Source organism: Bufo bufo, chromosome 6, assembly GCF_905171765.1.
Source record: "Bufo bufo chromosome 6, aBufBuf1.1, whole genome shotgun sequence".
In the NCBI taxonomy this organism is placed as follows: Eukaryota; Metazoa; Chordata; class Amphibia; order Anura; family Bufonidae; genus Bufo; species Bufo bufo.
In genome coordinates this window covers 306,819,857-306,838,662 of record NC_053394.1, presented here as the reverse complement: position 1 = coordinate 306,838,662, position 18,806 = coordinate 306,819,857, and the positions used below count along the sequence as shown (strand labels likewise).

The window sequence follows — 18,806 nt, the reverse complement described above, 5'->3', positions numbered from 1 at the left end:
CCTGTGTGAGGGGCCCAGGCATTATAGGGTTTGGATAACCCCTTTAAGGAGCTTTGAAACATGACTAGTAATATTAACCAAATCAGAGCTGCCCATCTGTAGCAGTGTACCTATGTAGTGAAGTAAAAGTGGAAAAACACATTTATTAAAGGGGATGCGCAGTATTAGGGTACTTTTACACTTGCGTTGTTGGATTCCGGCAGGCAGTTCCGTTGCTGGAACTGCCTGCCGCATCCGGAAATCCATATGCAAACAGATAGCATTAAAACACCCGATCCGTCTCTTCGGTGTCATCCGGAAAAAACGGATCCGGCTTTTCAGAACACTTAGTATCAGATCCGGCTTTAATAAATTATAATGGATCCGGCATTTTGGCAAGTGTTCCAGAATTTTGTCCGGAGAAAATATCGCAGCATGGTATTTTCTCCGGCTAAATACCGTAAGAGGGACTGAACTGAAGACATCCTGATGGATCCTGAACGGAATGCTCTCCATTCAGAATGCATTAGGATAAAACTGAAGTGTTTTTTTTCCGGTATTGAGTCCCTGTGACGGAACTCAATACCGGAAAACTTTTACACAAGTGTGAAAGTACCCTAAGAAAAAACATGGCTGCCTTCTTCCAAAAACAGCTCCACCCCTGTCTGCAGGTTGTGTGCAGTACTGCACCTCTGCCCCATTGATTGAGAAGGAGCTCAGCTGCAATACCAGGCACAGTCCATGGACAGGAGGGGCGCTTTCGGAAGAAAGCAGCCATATTTATCTGATCCTGGACAACCCCTTTAAGCTATCATTAGATTTGCTTTGAACGATTGCTCAGTTTGTGGTATCTTGTGGCTCTTCCCGAGTGGTGGCCCTGACAACCTACAGAGGAGAGGGCGCAGTGCCAGCTGACAACCTGTGCTGAGACTTGTAGTTCCACAGAGCCGAGGTCACGACCTTTTACCTCCTTGTCGCTCCGGTAACTCTTCCGCATGGTTGCCAGGTCCATGATGTCACTTCCAGTGGTGCGGCTCAGAGCTCGGGCAGTGTGCAGTACACAGGTGGGTGCCAGGATCCCTCGACACACAAACATGCTAGACCTGGGGGAAAGGAGCTGCCATGACGTCATGGTCATGTGATCCGTCACGTGTCAGGAGGAGGACAGCTGTGGGCACCGGAGAAGCTGCAGTAATGGCCGCTGTGCCAAACTTCATCGGGCTGTCAGGTAAAGGAGGCAGTGTGTGGCAGGAAAATAAGGTTTGTGCTGCGGGTTGTCACCCGTCCTGCGCTCACTGCAGCCTGGACGTGCTGGGACTAGTAGTTCCCCTCTTCTAGTACTCTGACGACTGCGTATATCATATAATAATGAATTATGTCTGCAGTAAGGACGTGCTGGGACTAGTAGTTCCCCTCTTCTAGTACTCTGATGACTGCTGATATATAATAATCTGCAGTAAAGACATGCTGGGACTAGTAGTTCCCCTCTCCTAGTACTCTGACTTCTCATTATACACTCACCTAAAGAATTATTAGGAACACCATACTAATACGGTGTTGGACCCCCTTTTGCCTTCAGAACTGCCTTAATTCTACGTGGCATTGATAGCATTCTTTAGAAATGTTGGCCCATATTGATAGGATAGCATCTTGGAGTTGATGGAGATTTGAGGGATGCACATCCAGGTCACGAAGCTCCCGTTCCACCACATCCCAAATATGCTCTATTCTATTGGGTTGAGATCTGGTGACTGTGGGGGCCATTTTAGTACAGTGAACTCATTGTCATGTTCAAGAAACCAATTTGAAATGATTTGAGCTTTGTGACATGGTGCATTATCCTGCTGGAAGTAGCCATCAGAGGATGGATACATGTTCTCATTCTGTTTACGCCAAATTTGGACTCTACCATTTGAATGTCTCAACAGATATCGAGACTCATCAGACCAGGCAACATTTTTCCAGTCTTCAACAGTCCAATTTTGGTGAGCTCGTGCAAATTGTAGCCTCTTTTTCCTATTTGTAGTGGAGATGAGTGGTACCCGGTGGGGTCTTCTGCTGTTGTAGCCCATCCGCCTCAAGGTTGTGCGTGTTGTGGCTTCACAAATGCTTTGCTGCATACCTCGGTTGTAACGAGTGGTTATTTCAGTCAACGTTGCTCTTCTATCAGCTTGAATCAGTCGGCCCATTCTCCTCTGACCTCTAGCATCCACAAGGCATTTTTGCCCACAGGACTGCCGCATACTGGATGTTTTTCCCTTTTCACACCATTCTTTGTAAACCCTCGAAATGGTTGTGCGTGAAAATCCCAGTAACTGAGCAGATTGTGAAATACTCAGACCGGCCCGTCTGGCACCAACAACCATGCCACGCTCAAAACTGCTTAAATCACCTTTCTTTCCCATTCTGACATTCAGTTTGGAGTTCAGGAGATTGTCTTGACCAGGACCACCCCCCTAAATGCATTGAAGCAACTGCCATGTGATTGGTTGACTAGATAATTGCATTAATGAGAAATAGAACAGGTGTTCCTAATAATTCTTTAGGTGAGTGTATAATAATCTGCAGTAAAGACATGCTGGGACTAGTAGTTCCCCTCTTATAGTACTCTGATGACTGATGATATATAATAATCTGCAGTAAAGACATGCTGGGACTAGTAGTTCCCCTCTTATAGTACTCTGATGACTGCTGATATATAATAATCTGCAGTAAGGACATGCTGGGACTAGTAGTTCTCTCCTCTTATAGTACTCTGATGACTGCTGATATCCCATAATAACAGATGATGTCTGCAGCCCGGACATTCTTGGACTTGCAGTCCCCCTTCCATTTCCATTGCTGTAATGACTGCTGGTGATAACAGATAATACATGCAATTGTAATTCTTAGGATCCGTTCACACTGCAGCTTTGTTCCATGGAATTTAGCACATAATTTGTGGTGAAAAGTGCAGGACGGCCGAGCGGTAACCACCAGCCATTGTTTTCAATGGGAAGCCACCCTGTTGTTCATGCGGCCTTGGTGGACATGTGAATCCAGTCTAAGGATGACAAATGGATCAAAGATCATATCTGTATATTTTGATGCTGATTGGTCCAAATATCTACACTCCTCAACATTGCAACACCAAGAAGGACCAACCATAAGGCTATGCAGATCGAGGAAGTGGCAGGTGTCGCTAAGATCTGCAGATCCAATCTGTGGGGCATAAAAGCCAGATAAACGGGCCCTCCCTCGCTGTTTTGATTGATGGGGCCAGGCAGTGGCAAAGCAGCCAGGGAAGGGGCTGGCCACAGAAAGGAGTGGAGCTTGGGTGCAAGAAGAGCAGCGGTGACGCCCTCATTGCACCAAAGGCCTAATTTGCATGTGAGGAAAATGTATCATAACTCTGGAACGGAGCCTTAGATTAGCAAAAGGAAAACAATGTTTTAATGAGGAGAACCACAGCTATGTATCTATGTAAAAGATTCCCTTTAACATGTCTATCGATCCTGTGATTTCCATAATTCCACGATGTCCCCCTCAGTGGTTTTGCGGTTTCAGTGCTGAGGAGTGTATATAACCTAGACGTACCAACCCAACCCTAAAAATGTGTTCTCTAAGCCATTTTGGAGTCATTTCACCAGAAGTGCCAAAGTGAATGAAACTTTGTGTACGTTGAGCTCCACATGTCTGGGCAAACTCTGAACTTTCCGTTTTTGCTGGAGGTACACAATAAAGGGGTTATCCAGTCCTTATAATGACCCCCAGAATGCCCGGGCCGCTCCTCTAGAGCGTACTCACCTGCTGTCTGGCACCCGTGTCCCTCTGGATTCCTGCACAGCCGCCGCTGCATTTCGGGTGACACTAGGGAGGTTGGTCACCATCGTGGCCTGCTACTCACTGTTGCCCCCATTGCCGGTTGTTTTGATTCGTGCGATGGGGAAATGAAGCGGTGGCCGTACAGGGATCCGGAGGAAAGCGGGTGCCGGGGAGCAGGTAAGTACGTTCTAGAGGAGTGGCCTGGACATTCTGGGGGTCATTATAAGGATTGGATAACCCCTTTAAGCATTTGCAAAGTTAAAAGGGTTTTCCATAGGATAGGTCATCAGTATCTGATCGGTGGGGGTCCAACACCTGGGACCCCTGCTGATCAGCTGTTTGAGAAGGCATCGGCGGTCTGCGGCCTTCTCGCAGCTCACCAAGCACAGCGTCGTACATTGTATAGCGGCTATGCTCGGTATCACATTCAGCCTAATTCAATTCAATTCAAATGGTGCTGAGCTGCTCCTATGCCACGCGACCGATGAAAGTGACATCACATGGGCTCTGCTAAGCTGCGAGAAGGCCGTGGCGCTACTGCGAGCATTGGTGCCTTCTCAAACAGCTGTCGGACTCTTACCGATATTTGCATCCAAGACACAGAGAATGGGTCATCAGTATATAAGACTTAGGAAACCCCTTTAATTTTCCTTATTTTTTTCCTTTTCCGGGCCTTATATTGATCATTACTAGTGTTGAACGAACTTGTGTTTTAAGTTCGGCATCTAAAGTTCGGGTTATCGAATAATCGCGTTATGGATTCTGCTACCACGGACCATAACGGAATTTAGAATCCATAACGCGATTTTTTTCGATAACCCAAACTTTAGACGCCGAACTTAAAACACAAGTTCGCTCAACACTAATCATTACCACACATCACCTTCTCCTACAATGGTCTCTTCCAGACGGTAACTGCTTTCGTGTACTCCCTGTCTGCATGATCTTTTAGGCAACTAATGTGTATCCTTGTGAAGACCACTCAAGATATAACAGATGAACCGTTGCATGGAACCTGAACTCAGGCATGAAGAGTCAGACAGCACGCTCAACCATGTGCCCATACACCGCTCTCAGGATGCAGCTGGTCAAACGGTACAGACACCCAGGTATAAAACGAGGCATATCAAATTTGTGCATTTTAAATAAGTTGCATTTGATTGTAATAATGCTTCTGGTCTGATCTTCCAGATGTTTGTCTTCAACGATTTTGCATAAAGCTGAAGAAGACTTGTCGTGCAGAAAACGTCAGAGAACCTTGAATGGACCGCTGTTCTCGCCCACAATTCCTCGACACCAAAATGCCACTTTCCAAGACATTAAAAAAACGAATGAGCACGATAGAAGTGTTTCAAACAGAGACCCGAGTTGTCTCCAAGGTCCTGGAGGACATTACTGGACTGCTCGGTCAGGAAGCCGGGTAACTGCACTTTATTCAGAGTTAGTTCGGGAGCTGGAGGCACAGATTGCGGAACTGCATCAAATCTTGACATCGCGAGATGAAGCGGCTAAAGTACAGGAATGGAGGATTCAGGAACTGGAAAAAGAAAACCAAGAATTAAGAAGGCATGTCCAGACTTTGGAGGAGCAGAACGATGCTTTGTCTCGTAGAGGAATATGTGCAATAAAAGAAGGCGAACGACTCATTGGACCAAATGGTCAGTCTGTGGGTGAGAGGTCTCTAATTAGCATATGTCTATATTTAGTTCTAATCTTTAAAGGGATTGTCCAGGGTTTTGAGATTGATGGTCTAACGCCAGGCTAGGCCATCAATATCAGATCGGCGATACCCTGCATTCCTGCCAATCAGATTTTACCTTGTAGCTGTGTCCATTGTGTGTAGGGGACAGAGCTGGTAACTGTGGGAGCTGCTCTGTAGTTACAAGCTCCGTCTGCTACACAATGGACAGAGCTGTGTAATCCTGGAACAGGGGTGCAAGGTGTAGGACCCAAGGATCCTCTATAGGCAACTATGTCCCCCACTTGGCCTCCCCTGTAAAGGTAGGATTACTACTTACCTGCTTCCTGGCTCCTCTCCCCTCTCCTTCCCGGCCTGCAATGCTCCGCTGGGCTCCCTTGATAAAAACATCCAGTTTGACATGGCTGCAGGGAATCACTGGCTGCGATGGTGACTGGATCCCTTTGTCATATGGCCATTTGTCATGACGTAAGGGTAGACTGTCACTGCTGCGGGCAGTGATTGGCTCCGGCGATTTCAAACCAGATGTTTTCACGAGGAAGCGCAGTGCAGCATGGCAGGCCTGGAGGAGAGGGAGCAGGAGCCAGGAAGCGAGTCAGGCTACTTTCACACTAGCGTTTCTATTTTCCGGTATTATGATCTGTCATAGGGTCTCAATACTGAAAAAAAAACCGCTTCCATTTTGTCCCCATTCATTGTCAATGGGGACAAAACGTAACTGAACAGAACAGAATGCTCCAAAATGCATCCCATTCCGTTTGGTTGCGTTCCCATACCGGAGAGCAAACTGCAGCAAGCTGCGGTTTTCTCTCCATCTTGGGATGTGGAGCAAAACGGATCCAGCATTACCCACAATGCAAGTCAATGGGGACATTTTCTCTGACACAATAGAAAACAGATCTGTCCTCCATTGACTTTTAGTGGAGTTCATGACCGATCCGTCTTGGCCATGTTATCTTGCACAATCCCTTTAAAGTGTTACTGTCCTTCTTTTTTATTTATTTTTGTAATGTATAAGAGCAGTGATACTTTTTTTTGTAATATACTTTAATTACTGAAATTGTGCATTTCTATTAGAAAAATAGCTGTAAAGTGGCCAATTTTGAGCCTTAGGCTACTTTCACACTAGCGTTCGGGGCTCCGCTTGTGAGCTCCGTTTGAAGGGGCTCACAAGCTGCCCCGAACGCATCCGTACTGCCCTAATGCATTCTGAGTGGACGCGGATCCGCTCAGAATGCATCAGTCTGGCAGCGTTCAGCCTCCGCTCAGCAAGCGGACACCTGAACGTAGCTTGCAGCGTTCAGGTGTCCGCCTGGCCGTGCGGAGGCAAACGGATCCGTCCAGACTTACAATGTAAGTCAATGGGGACGGATCCGTTTGAATTTGACACTATATGGCTCAATTTTCAAACGGATCCGTCCCCCATTGACTTTCAATGTAAAGTCTGGACGGATCCGTCTGAAGCTAGTTTCACACTTAGAATTTTTTCTACAATATAATGCAGACGGATCCATTCTGAACAGATCCCAAGTCTGCATTATATGAGCGGATCCGTCTGGGCAGACCCCAGACGGATCCGCTCTGAACGCTAGTGTGAAAGAGGCCTAAGCGACGCTCCTCTGTCTTCTGTTTACATAACACAGTCAGTGCTGAGCAAGTCTCCACCGTTATGTAAACAGAAGACAGAGGAGCGTCGCTAGGGCTCAAAATGGGCCACTTTACAGCTATTTTTCTAATAGAAATGTACAATTTTAGTAATTAAAGTATATTACAAAAATGGTCAGTATCACTGCCCCTACACATTACACAAAAAAAAAAAAAAAAAATGAACACTTTATTATTAAAAATGTGTTCCTGGCCATTACAGCGGGAGCCTGCCTGTGCCCACGCCATTCCTGTGCCGTAATTGTATGCTGAGGAAAGTTAGGACTCTCCTTGATGTATAGTGATGTCAAGGTGTGGGGAAGGGTTAGGCTTTGTGAAACATACGGCAAACAAGCATATTGTTTATTTTTTGTGGCACATGTTTTTCCAGATCAAGTAAAATAAAGTATTATAGAATCACTTGCTGTTGAGGAAACATTTACGCTGGGTTCACACACAGTTTTTTGTTGTGGATGTTTTCCTCAATTTTGCATTTTTGTTCCTTTTTTATTTTTTTTATGTTTTATTTTCATATGTTTTAGCCGAAAGTGTATGGGAATTATAAAATGTAGCACACACATGTTTTTAGCTAGTGTTGTTTTTAATTTGGTATTATGTCAATTTGTATCAGTTAAAAAAAAACACGGCAAACCAGATATTTAGGTAAAGGTAGCGTAATGGTATAATCTTGTACTTGTACAAGTGTTAAAATGGAACTTAGTCTGCAGTTAAAGGGAGTGCTTACCGTGGTGTTGGGCTGATGCCCCCAACAAGTTTGTAGTGGAAATATTGAAGATTATTAAAAAATGTCTTCACTCTTCAGAATGGAAACACAAAATGGAGTGCGGTAAAAGACTCTGGTTTTTCCCAGTCAGCTGTGTGTAAACTTTGGTGCAAGTATAAAATGTAAGGGTCTGGTTGTAGAAGGAAAATATATGGTTGAGACCAAGGAAATTGACTGAATGAAACGGAATTTACATGTAGTAAAGCTAAATTAACACCTAAATAGAAGAGGACGGCTACAGCGGTCTAATGCAACTTATGTAGATGGCTGCCTGGAGAAGCCAATCCAGTCTTCATTCATTTATGATGTGGTTGCATCATTTCGGATAAAAGACAAGGGGAGATGGCAGTCATTACCTCACTCCATCAATAGAAAACAGGTCTGGTGAGGGTGAGGTACTTTTTCTGGAGGATAATGCATCTTCAGTGTGCAGAGCGTTAAAGCTTTTCTTCAGCGTGGCCAGTAAACAGTCCGGATCACAAGCCGACTGAAAATTTATGGTAGAAAAAAAATAAATTGGCCCGTGAAAAGGCTCCATCCTGCAAAGCTGATCCCTCGACTGCTCCTCCAGAAAGCTGCTAGATGTATTGTTAGTCATTAGTGAAGCCCATGCCACAACGTATTCAGGCCATCATAAATGCCCAGGAGAAGCAATGAAATACGGATTGAGATATTATTATTTTTTTGCTGATTATTCTATCATGACCTTTGAGTGATGCCATATTTTTGAAAACATATGCCATTAAGATAGTTTGAGGTATGTTTCACGAAGCAAGAGTGCCCAGCTTTTGCACAAACGTTTTTCGTCATATCTTTGATTTTCGTATTTGCTATGAAGAAAAAAAGCCAAGTAAACATCATCTAAGGCCTGGTTTACATCATGGGCACAAACTCTGGTAAGTCTGTTCCGACAGAGGAACAGACTACCGGAGGTTACTGTATCCGGCATGGCCAGATGCTGCTGGATCCCCATTCTCTATAATAGGATCCAATGCCGGCTTTCAGCCAAACCAATATTATTGGTCTGGCCAAAAGCTGGCATTTATTCCAGAAAGCTGTCGGATCCCATGATAGGCATTAGGGAATCCAGCGGCGCCTGGCAGTATCCGGATACAGTAAACTCCGGTAGTCTGTTCCTTTTGCTGGAGGAGTTGTGAACATAACCTAACCATGGTGATACCATCATTTTTGGCAGGGGTTGTATGCTGGTGGCTGACCAGAAGACTGTGACTCCAAATGGTTTATTACAATTCCATTTTCGGTCACCAGTCTGCATTCTGTCGTCCAGACTCCCTGGTGTAAAAACGGATGATGATCTCCGTTTGCTCCACTTTACAATTGGGTCTAGGGATCGACCGATATTGATTTTTTAGGGCCGATACCGATACCGATAATTTGTGAACTTTCAGGCCGATAGCCGATAATTTATACCGATATTCTGGGAATTTTCATTTTTGAGAAAAAAAAAAAATTCCTACACAAATCTGCTGAAAATTAATATGTTTATTGTTAATGTGTATTTTTTTTGTTTATTGTTAATGTGTATTTTTTTTTTATAAATCTTTTTCATTTATACTTAATATTTTTGTGTTTTTTTTTTTTACTAACTTTTAACCCCCTTAGGGACTAGAACCCTTGTCCTATTCCCCCTGATAGATCTCTATCAGGGTGAATAGGATCTCACACTGTCCCTGCTGCTCTGTGCATAGTGCACACAGCAGCATGGAGCTGAACATGGCAGCCAGGGCTTCAATAGCGTCCTGGCTGCCATGGCAACCGATCGGAGCCCCAGGCTTACACAGCTGGGGCTCCGATCGGAGGAGCAGGGGAGAGGGGATCCTGTGGCCACTGCCACCAATGATTAATACTGGGTGGGTGGGGGGGGGGGGGGGGGGGCGCACTGCGCCACCAATGTTTTTACTATTGGCCGGGATTGGGATGGGGGTGGGGGGCGCACTGCGCCACCAATGATTAATACTGGGGGGCTTGGGGGGGGCGCACTGCGCCACCAATGAAGATAAGTCTATCGATCATTCATATACAGGAGGCGGGAGCTGGCTGCAGAATCACATAGCCGGCTCCCGACCTCTATCAGCGGTAGCTGCGATCCGCGGCACCTGAGGAGTTAACTACCGCGGACCGCAGCTATTGCTCATAGAGGCCGGGAGCCGGCTATGTGATTCTGCAGCTCCCGCCTCCTGTATATGAATGAATGAATGAAAGGCTTATCTTCATTGGTGGCGCAGCGGCCACAGCCCCTCCCCTCCTCTTATGTTCTATCCCCTCATTGGCGGCAGCAGCAGCACAGGGGGAGGAGACACTGCTTCCTTCTCCCCTGTGCTGCGGAGGGAACACAGAGAGCGCGTTCTGTGTTCCCCATACGTTATCGGTATATCGGCAAAATAGATGCCGATACCGATAACGTTCAAAATCCTCAATATCGGCCGATAATATCGGCCAAACCGATAATCGGTCGATCCCTAATTGGGTCCTTTAAATGTAGCAGACAGAAAGAAGAGCAGCTCCGCAGTACAAACTGCTGCTTTTACTGGATCTCAAAAAAGGGAATTTTACATCTTTGCATTATATTTATCCTTTGTTTAAGATCCACTTTTGGATTTGGCTTAAAAAGAAAGTGGCTATTATTTAAAAAAAATAATAATATTTTTTCCCCTCTTCAGTGGTCAGCGATTGCAATATCTCTTTCTTGAAGAACCTGGCAGGATTTCCGGAGAAAAATTCAGAATTGCAGGTATTTGTCTTTCCATTTAAATAGTTGCAAATTATTACACTTGTCTGGTTGTTTGGCCTTTCTGATAGAGTACCATGTATCTCCTCTGTAGACCTCCCCGCCTCAAACCTTATCTACACCCCTTCCAACTAGTGAAAGCAGGCTCCCCTCAACAGAAAGCATGCCATCTCCTATCCCACCACCCACACCCGAGCTTGTCCATCCAAATGCACCAAGTGAAGTGCCCACCACTCCTACAGATGGCATGCTACGAGTCAGCGGGGTGACAAGTGGCTTCCAATACTGGATGAAGATGGATGATGCTGGAGAGAGCACGATTCCTGAATCTTGTGTGATGTGGGAGGAACCTCTACAGGAAACGCTGCCAGATGGCACTCCAGCATGGGCTTCTGCTATAGAGGTATAAAACATTTGAAAGACCCAACTTGTACCACACTGTAGATCAGTGACCTGCACACATGCCAAATTATTGATTAATATAAGCAAAATGTGGCAATTTAATTTGTGGCTTCTCTATGTTTAGAGTAATGGACGTCCTAAACTGGAGTTGGTGCCAGCATCTGGGGTGTACATCACTTACCAGCAGCTGGAGGACCTATCTCTTATTCCACCAGATAAACCCAAACTAATGACCCGGCGTCTACTGGATTACTTCTTCTCTAGGGAGACCCTGGCACGATCTTCAGCCACAGGACAGCGGATTGCGCATAATAATACCACCATGGAGAAACCCCTACGTCTCCCTGATACAGTGGTAACTGCCATCAAAGGTGAGGGGCCACCTTCATTGCTGTAGAGCAGGGATCTGCAACCTCCAACGGTTCAGAAACTACAACTCCCAGAATCCTCCTTTCGCTTCTATGGAGTTACAAGGAGTAAGTGTGCATGTTGGGAGTTGTAGTTTCACAGCAGCTGGAGTGCGGAAGGTTCCTGATTCCTGCTGTAGAGGAACATACACCTTTGGAAATTGCAGGGGAGGTTAGATGGAAAATTTAGAGGGCAACTATTTATTAATCATTTATGTATTTAGGGAGCATAAAAAAAAGCAACAAATTCTCACTTTTACCTCCCTCCCCTCCAAATGAGCCAGTCTTCTCCAACCTAAAGACGTGCTCAGGGCTCTCAAAGTTTATTTTAATACTGAAACTGGTTATAAGTTCGAGCTATCCTGGACTCTGTACCTTGGTAATATACTTGCATGCATACAGTTAATTCTGCATATTACCTTTTTTTGGGTAGACACTAGTAAACATATAGGGGGAGATTTAGCAAAACTGAAGTCATGGTAAACCGACTCAGTTGTGCATACAACCAGTCAGATTCAGCTTCTTTGAAAAATGTAAGGTGGAATCTGGTTATCCAATATCATAAATTGCCAGGCCCCTCACAGGGAATATACTTACCATGCGCCGCCGCTGCTGCTTCTCCCCGTGCGCCGATAAAAAACATCCAGTGTTTTGGGGGAAGGGCGAGCCTCCCTAGCATAGCGGATGACACTAGGGAGGCTCCCCCAACACTGGATGTTTTTATCCATGCATGGGGAGAAGCAGCAGTGCGGGGACCAGGAGCGGGGTAAGTATATTCGCTGTAAGGGGCCCGGCAGTTTATGATATTGGATAACCCCTTTAACTCCAGTTTTGATAAATCTCCCCCATAGAATGTATATAGAAGAAGCTGTTCCAAATCTGTACCACAAGAAAGCTCTATGGGGGAGATTTATCAAGGCCGGTGCTTTCCGCGCTGTTCTTGATATCCCCTGCTGGAGGATGCGCCTAATTTATGAGGAGGTGCAGGGCTCGTCCTCCAGCAGTCCTTGCTCTTAATCAGAAATCCATGACAACTCGGAGCTGCCATAGATTTCTGGCTTCATTAGCAGCAGAAAACTGGTGTAAATTAAGATAAATTTGTCCGTGATGTTGACCCCAGTGTGTGTGTGTCACAGTTATTTTCTTCTGTGCACGTAAAACCCTTGGGTTACTATTAATTTGGAGCAGTAGAGCAAAGGTAATCAGCCCTGATTGGGGGCAACTTTATCACCCCTTTCACGTCCTTGCCATGCCCCCTTTTGGAAAGGTGATGAGGGCAGCAATAAAAGAGGCACTTGCTTACTTTTTTATTTTTATTTCAAAAAGTCGTATTTAAAAAGTCAAACACACAGTTTGTGACTTTTTAAAACCACTTTTATGGTGCAAGGGAGATGCTAAATCTCCCCCCATGACTCCAAAAATGCTTCATATCACAGTGAATATATTTGTAATACCACTGCTGATTGTATTTTTAATATCCACCTTTTCCAGCCTATGTGACAAGAGCTTGTGGCCGTGGCTGTAACTTCAATGCAGTTATAAACAGTAAGTGCGGAACATCCCGAAGGGCCGTGAAGAAGATGTCCATACGCATTGACTGGACAGAGGGAGGCGCTAAACACTGCCCCAGACCTACATCCAAATCAGCAGCTCACAGGCTACAGTCTCCGAATGAAAAGACAGTCGCCGGAAAAAAGGCCGCAGAGACACTAATCACAGAGAATGTGCCGCAGAACAGTTGAGCATTGGTGCACCGTGTTACAAGTATCCAGACAACCATATGCAACATGCTTTAAAACTAAGATATCCGGATGCCCAAAGCGACCTTTGCTGAAATAACCACATGGGGTGACACAAATGACCGCATTTACACGCATGTGCCATTGACGTCTGTAAACTTAACACTGGTAAAATAAAACTGGTTTGTTTGTACGTTTGACTTCATTAGTATACTGCCTGCGTACTTGCATTTAGCACTGTGCCCAAGGTAACAACTTAAAGGGGTGCAGCTGACCATTAGGACAGGCCATAATTATTTGACTGGTGTGGGCCTGACTTTACAGAGGCACCGCTGTACTAATGGTTGTGGCTGTGCCTAGTTGTACAGCTGAGTCCCAAGCAAGTAAGTGGACGATGCAGCCCAGGAGTTAGACATGCACCAATCCAATATTGATGGCCTGTTCTAAGCACAGACCATAAATTAAAGAGGACCTTTCATTACAATAAAAAATCTAAACTAAGTATGCTGACATGGAGAGCGGCGCCCAGGGATCCCCCTGCACTTACTATTATCCCTGGGCGCCGCTCCGTTCTCCCGCTATAGGCTCTAGTATCTTCAGATTTTGCTCTTGTTCTCCTGGGCGTCTCCTTCTCAGGCTTCGAGCTGAGCGCTGCGATTGGCCAGCGCTACAGCCTGGGAGAAGGAGACGCCCAGGAGAACAAGAGCAAAATCTGAAGATACTGGAGCCTATACTGGGAGAACGGAGCGGCGCCCAGGGATAATAGTAAGTGCAGGGAGATCCCTGGGCGCCGCTCTCCATGTCTGTATACTTAGTTTAGATTTTTTATCGTAATGAAAGGTCCTCTTTAAAGGGGTTTTCCAGCCTCCTAAAACTCAGGATAGCTCATCAAAGCGTAGTGACCGTGCGGGGTTACTGCAGCTCAGCTACTATTCACTTCTAATCCAGCATGGCCACTACACTCTAAACAAAGCTGTGTTTCTTGCTCCATTCAATAACTTGTTGCAGCTCCAAAGTGCTGCAGGAAAACTGCTGATCGGTGAGGATGCGGGGTGTCAGATTCTTATAGATCGGATATTAAAGGGTTATTCTCATCTCAGATAATGGGATAATAGAATATGCACCCATTGTCTGATAGGTGCTGGGTCCCACACCTATATAGAGAACAAAGTGGTGGAGGACGCACTGAGCATGTGGAACCGCCCTCAATTCATTTTCTATGGGGCCGCCGGAAATAGCCGAGCACTGGCTTGGCTATTTCCGTCAAGCCCATAGAAGTGAATAGGAGCGGTGCGCTCTCTATCACTTCTATGGAGAGAGTGCTTGGTGGTGGCCAGACTGAAGTTCTCCAGCCACCACTTTGTGGGGCTTGGTTCCCGATATAAGTGCGGGTTCCGCACCTATAAGACAATGGGGGCATATCCTAGCAATATGCCCCCATTGTCTGAGATGAGACAACTAGAGATGCTTAGTTTGGTTGTAAAAGCAGAATTGCGTTATGGATTCCGTTACCACGGACCAGAACGCAATTCTAGGACGGAATGCCTTTAGAGGCATTCTGTTATTCATCCCATCATAATAGAAGACTATGGGCTGCATAACGGATACTCCCCGTGCATAACTGATACTCCCCGTGCATAACGGATACTCCCCGTGCATAACGGATACTCCCCGTGCATAACAGAAACGAGACGGATCCGTTTTGCAGCCCATAGACTTCTATTATGACGAATGAATAACGGAATGCCTCTAAAGGCATTCCGTCCTAGAATTGCGTTCTGATCCGTGGTAACGGAATCCATAACGCAATTCTGCTTTTACCACCAAAGTGTGAACGAATTTCAAAATATGAAATTCGCTCATCTCTAGAGACAACCCCTTTAATCTTTTTTTTCCCATAGTATCTTTATGGTCAAGCTACAGAATTTCTTGGTAATTGAAACCATGCATATTAAAGAGAATCTGTCATGCAATTCACAGATAAACTAGACACAATGGGCCAGATTTATCATTACTCTGACAGCTCACTCCTCTTTCACATATGGCTAAAGTTAGTTTTAGCCAAGTAGATTTATGATCGGCCCTTTAAGACTGTAATAAATGTGGTTTGACGGTAGCAGTTTATTTGTCAGTAAGCAGTTTTACAAAGGTCTCACGTCTTTACGAAAAAGTCACATGTTCTATTAAAAAGTCTCAGAAGATAAGCATGGTCCTCACTGGAGTGAAATTGCGCATTTTTTTGCGACTTTTTAAATAGTCGCAATAGTAAATCTGTCTAGAGATTCATTTACATAAGAAAACACGCCCACTTTTAGAAAACTGGCAGAAAAAAGTCGCAAATTTTTGCGGTGTTTTAGCGATTGCGCAAAAATTTGAGACTTTTTCACTCCATTATTCTGATGAGCTAATGATAAATCTGGCCCATAGTCTTGTGGGGCTATCTCAGCTGAATGTAATACCTGTCACTTAAAAATTTGTAGCTTGATTCTGGAGAAAATTGATTTTTAATCCATACGCAAGTGAGCAGTTAAAGGGAACCTGTCACCAGTTTTATGGTGTCCTAATTAAGGGCAACATAAATAAGTTTATGATTCTCTTAGCAAAATGCTGGGTCACTTTCTTTAATTGACCCAGTCAATCTGCCAACATCTTGTATTAAAAAGCTCCAGCTGATAATGATGAGTCATGAATATTCATGAGCTCCTGACCCTTCCCGCCCACCTGCTGTGGATTGACAGTTATTTTCCATATGAATCAGCAGCAGGGGAGTGGCTATAGCTCTGAATTAAATATACGCTGGACTCAATGACATCACGCTGGACTCATATCAGCTCATTAGCATGCAGCATCTTTGTGTGTATATTATGAGGTAACCATCTGTCACACCAGTAAGTGAATACATCTAAGGCACTTTTTAGTAGTTAATGATTGTATATAATTAGTTAGATTATAATCAAATATCCACATAACAGGTTCCCTTTAAGTGCACTGAGGGTGGGCCCAAGCCACTCTGTGCACTCCTTTTCTGCCAGCCACTCCCTCCTTCTGGACCGACAGGACCAAGTTCCTCCATAGTCAGCTCACCGGGCCCTGTCTATCAAAGAGAGAGAGGGGCTTGTCAGAGGAATCAGGAGAAGCAAGGTGCACAGAGTGGCTTTGGCCCACCCTCCGTGCACTTAACTGCTTGTTTGCATATTGATTAAAAGTACTTTTTGTCCAGAATGAAGCAGCACTAAGAGAAGGTATCATTACATTCAGCCAGCCCTACAAGACAGTAGGTGGAGATTTACTAAGACTGGTGTAGGGCATGCCAGTCTTAGTAAAAAGTGTGCAAATGTATGAAGAGGGGGAGGTTGGCCTCATCCCCTCGATAAATCACAACCCTTTTAGTGTTGAGAAGCTCAAATAATCCCAAATATGGCATGTGCCATAATCTGCTACTTTTTTAAGACACTAATATGCCTTACAGGGAACCTGTCATCAACTTTATGCTGACCTCACTGAGGGGGCAGCTGATGGCACTGGGGTGGGCAAGAGTTGAAGGCACTGGGGGGAACTGATGCACTTGGTCTGATCGCACAGGGGGGAACATAGGGTGTTGGGGACTGATGGCAGGGGGTCTGAAGAGTTTTTATAAAGGAAAACAGTCTATTAATTCATTTTTTCTTATAAGAGTACTCGATTTCCAAAATAATCGTTCACTGCAGCCCTACATCTTCCTGAGAAGAGTCCTGGTTATCCATAATCTCCTGCTCTCCCGCCCATCTGCTGATGATTGACAGTTCTCTCCTAGATAGAAAGGGAGAAAACTAGGTAGAAGACTGTCAATCATCGGCAGGTGGGCAGGGAGATTAGGAATTCATGAATGACCAGGACTCTTCTCAGGTGGCCGGGACTCTTTTCCAGGCCCAGTCTCCAATGGTTGTGATTTTGGATCTCGGCAACCACTTACTTTTAACTTATAAATGACAGACCTCTGAAATCAACTCACCTGTCTCTACTTTATTCTACCGTTAGTATGGGTAGCATAAAGTTGATGACAGGTTCCCTTTAAAACCGTAAACGTGCCCCTTTGTGCCAGTGAATTTCCTGGTGACTGCCTCCCTTTAAGTTGGTGAGTAGGAGGTAGAATATGGTTACCTGTGATCAAGCAGCACTGTTTTAAAACCACCACTCCACAGCTATTGGACATGTGAAAAAGCAGCCCCTTAACCAGACTGCACAGCTAGAGCATCTGGGCTCCAGAAGAACGTATGCAAAGTGAAGGGCTTAGGGGCTCATTCACACGACCGTGGTGTGGTTTGGTTCCGCATCCAAGCTGCATTTTTTGCGTCTCGGATGCGGACCCATTCACTTCAACGGGGCCGAAAAAGACGCGGACAGCACTCTGGGCTGTCCGCATCCGTTGCTCCGTTCTGCGGACAAGAATAGGCATAGAGGGCCGTCCGTTCCGCAAATTGCAGAAGGCACATGGACGGCATCCGTGTTTTGCGGATCCGCAATTTGCGGCACGGTCGCGTGAACAAGCCCTTAGAAGGTAAATCCAGTGAAAACTATCTTCTATGTCTTTCTCATAGTTACTTGTGAGATGATCACATTGATAAAGGCTGACCTTACGCTGCCTCCAATCTCCAGAATGAAAATGCTCTACCGCACTAAGCGTACAGTCACACACGGCAGATATCACTGCATCGGAATTGGGTTGTTTTTGTAGCATGGAGATTTCAGCAAGTTCTACTAACGTCACAGAAATGTCTGCAACAAGTGTGAACATGCCTAAAAAGAAACTCTCCAGGCAAAAATGATAGTGTTAGGGCTCATACACATGAACGTATTTTCTTTCCGCTTCCGTTCAGTTTTTTTTTGTGGACCGTATGCGGAACCATTCACTTCAATGGGTCCGCAAAAACAACGGAAGGTACTCTGTGTGAATTCTGTTTTTCTGTTCCGCAAAAAATTTGTGAATGTCCTATTATTGTCCGCAAATCACGGTCCGAGGCCCCATTTAAGTCAATGGGTCTGCAAAAAATACGGAACACATCCGTATGTCATCCATATTTTGCAAATCCATACTGTAGAAATGCTATGCCCAGCCCATATTGCTCATATGTTTGGTGATTAATAAGTTACTGTTTCCGATCTGCAAAAAACGGATCGCATATGGAAACCATACGGATATGTTTTGTGGAATAACGGAACGGAACTGGACTTAAATCAGAGAAAAAAAAAACTCAGATACGGAACAACGGATCGCAAAACAACAACGGTTGCTTAGTGCAGGGCCTCAGACACATCAAAAAGCTAATTCTAATGTTTCACCTGAACCAAGCATAACAGTTTCATTTAGCAGAGAATACTCCTTTAGGCCCCTTTCACAAGAGCGAGTTCCACACATTGGACTTTCAGCGAGAGCACCCGTCCGGACCTCCCAGCACTATATTGATTTATGATGCTATGTAACCCTTAGAGGTCTTAAAATGTATTGGATAACACTGACATAATGCTGTCAGTGTTATCCAATACATTCCAGAACTGTAAGGATTACATAGCATCATAAATCAATATAATGCTATGCGACCCGGTTAGTGCTGGGAGGTCA

At 45.1% G+C, this 18,806-nt stretch overlaps 2 protein-coding genes across 3 annotated transcripts in view; one reads left to right on the top strand and one right to left on the bottom strand.

Moving 5' to 3' along the window:
• PNPO (pyridoxamine 5'-phosphate oxidase) overlaps window positions 1-1,137 on the bottom strand; it is a 50,346-nt gene extending 49,209 nt beyond the window's left edge. Inside the window, exon 1 of the mRNA XM_040435296.1 lies at window positions 947-1,137. Within this exon, the coding sequence (XP_040291230.1) occupies window positions 947-1,117 (171 nt within the window). The 5' untranslated portion in view covers window positions 1,118-1,137. The remainder of the gene's footprint in view (window positions 1-946) is intronic.
• On the top strand, window positions 1,067-13,400 carry LOC121003441. Of its 2 annotated transcripts, none has more exons than XM_040435295.1 (7): window positions 1,067-1,207; window positions 4,736-4,892; window positions 4,975-5,441; window positions 10,592-10,662; window positions 10,754-11,062; window positions 11,186-11,432; window positions 12,960-13,400. In XM_040435295.1, the coding sequence occupies exons 2-7, from the start codon at window positions 4,780-4,782 to the stop codon at window positions 13,208-13,210; spliced, it is 1,458 nt and encodes a 485-aa protein (XP_040291229.1). In that variant the 5' UTR covers window positions 1,067-1,207; window positions 4,736-4,779; the 3' UTR covers window positions 13,211-13,400. The 2 variants fall into 2 exon arrangements, with proteins under 2 accessions (XP_040291229.1, XP_040291228.1); XM_040435294.1 differs by having other exon boundaries at window positions 4,975-5,453.
• Window positions 13,401-18,806: the final 5,406 nt, after the last annotated feature.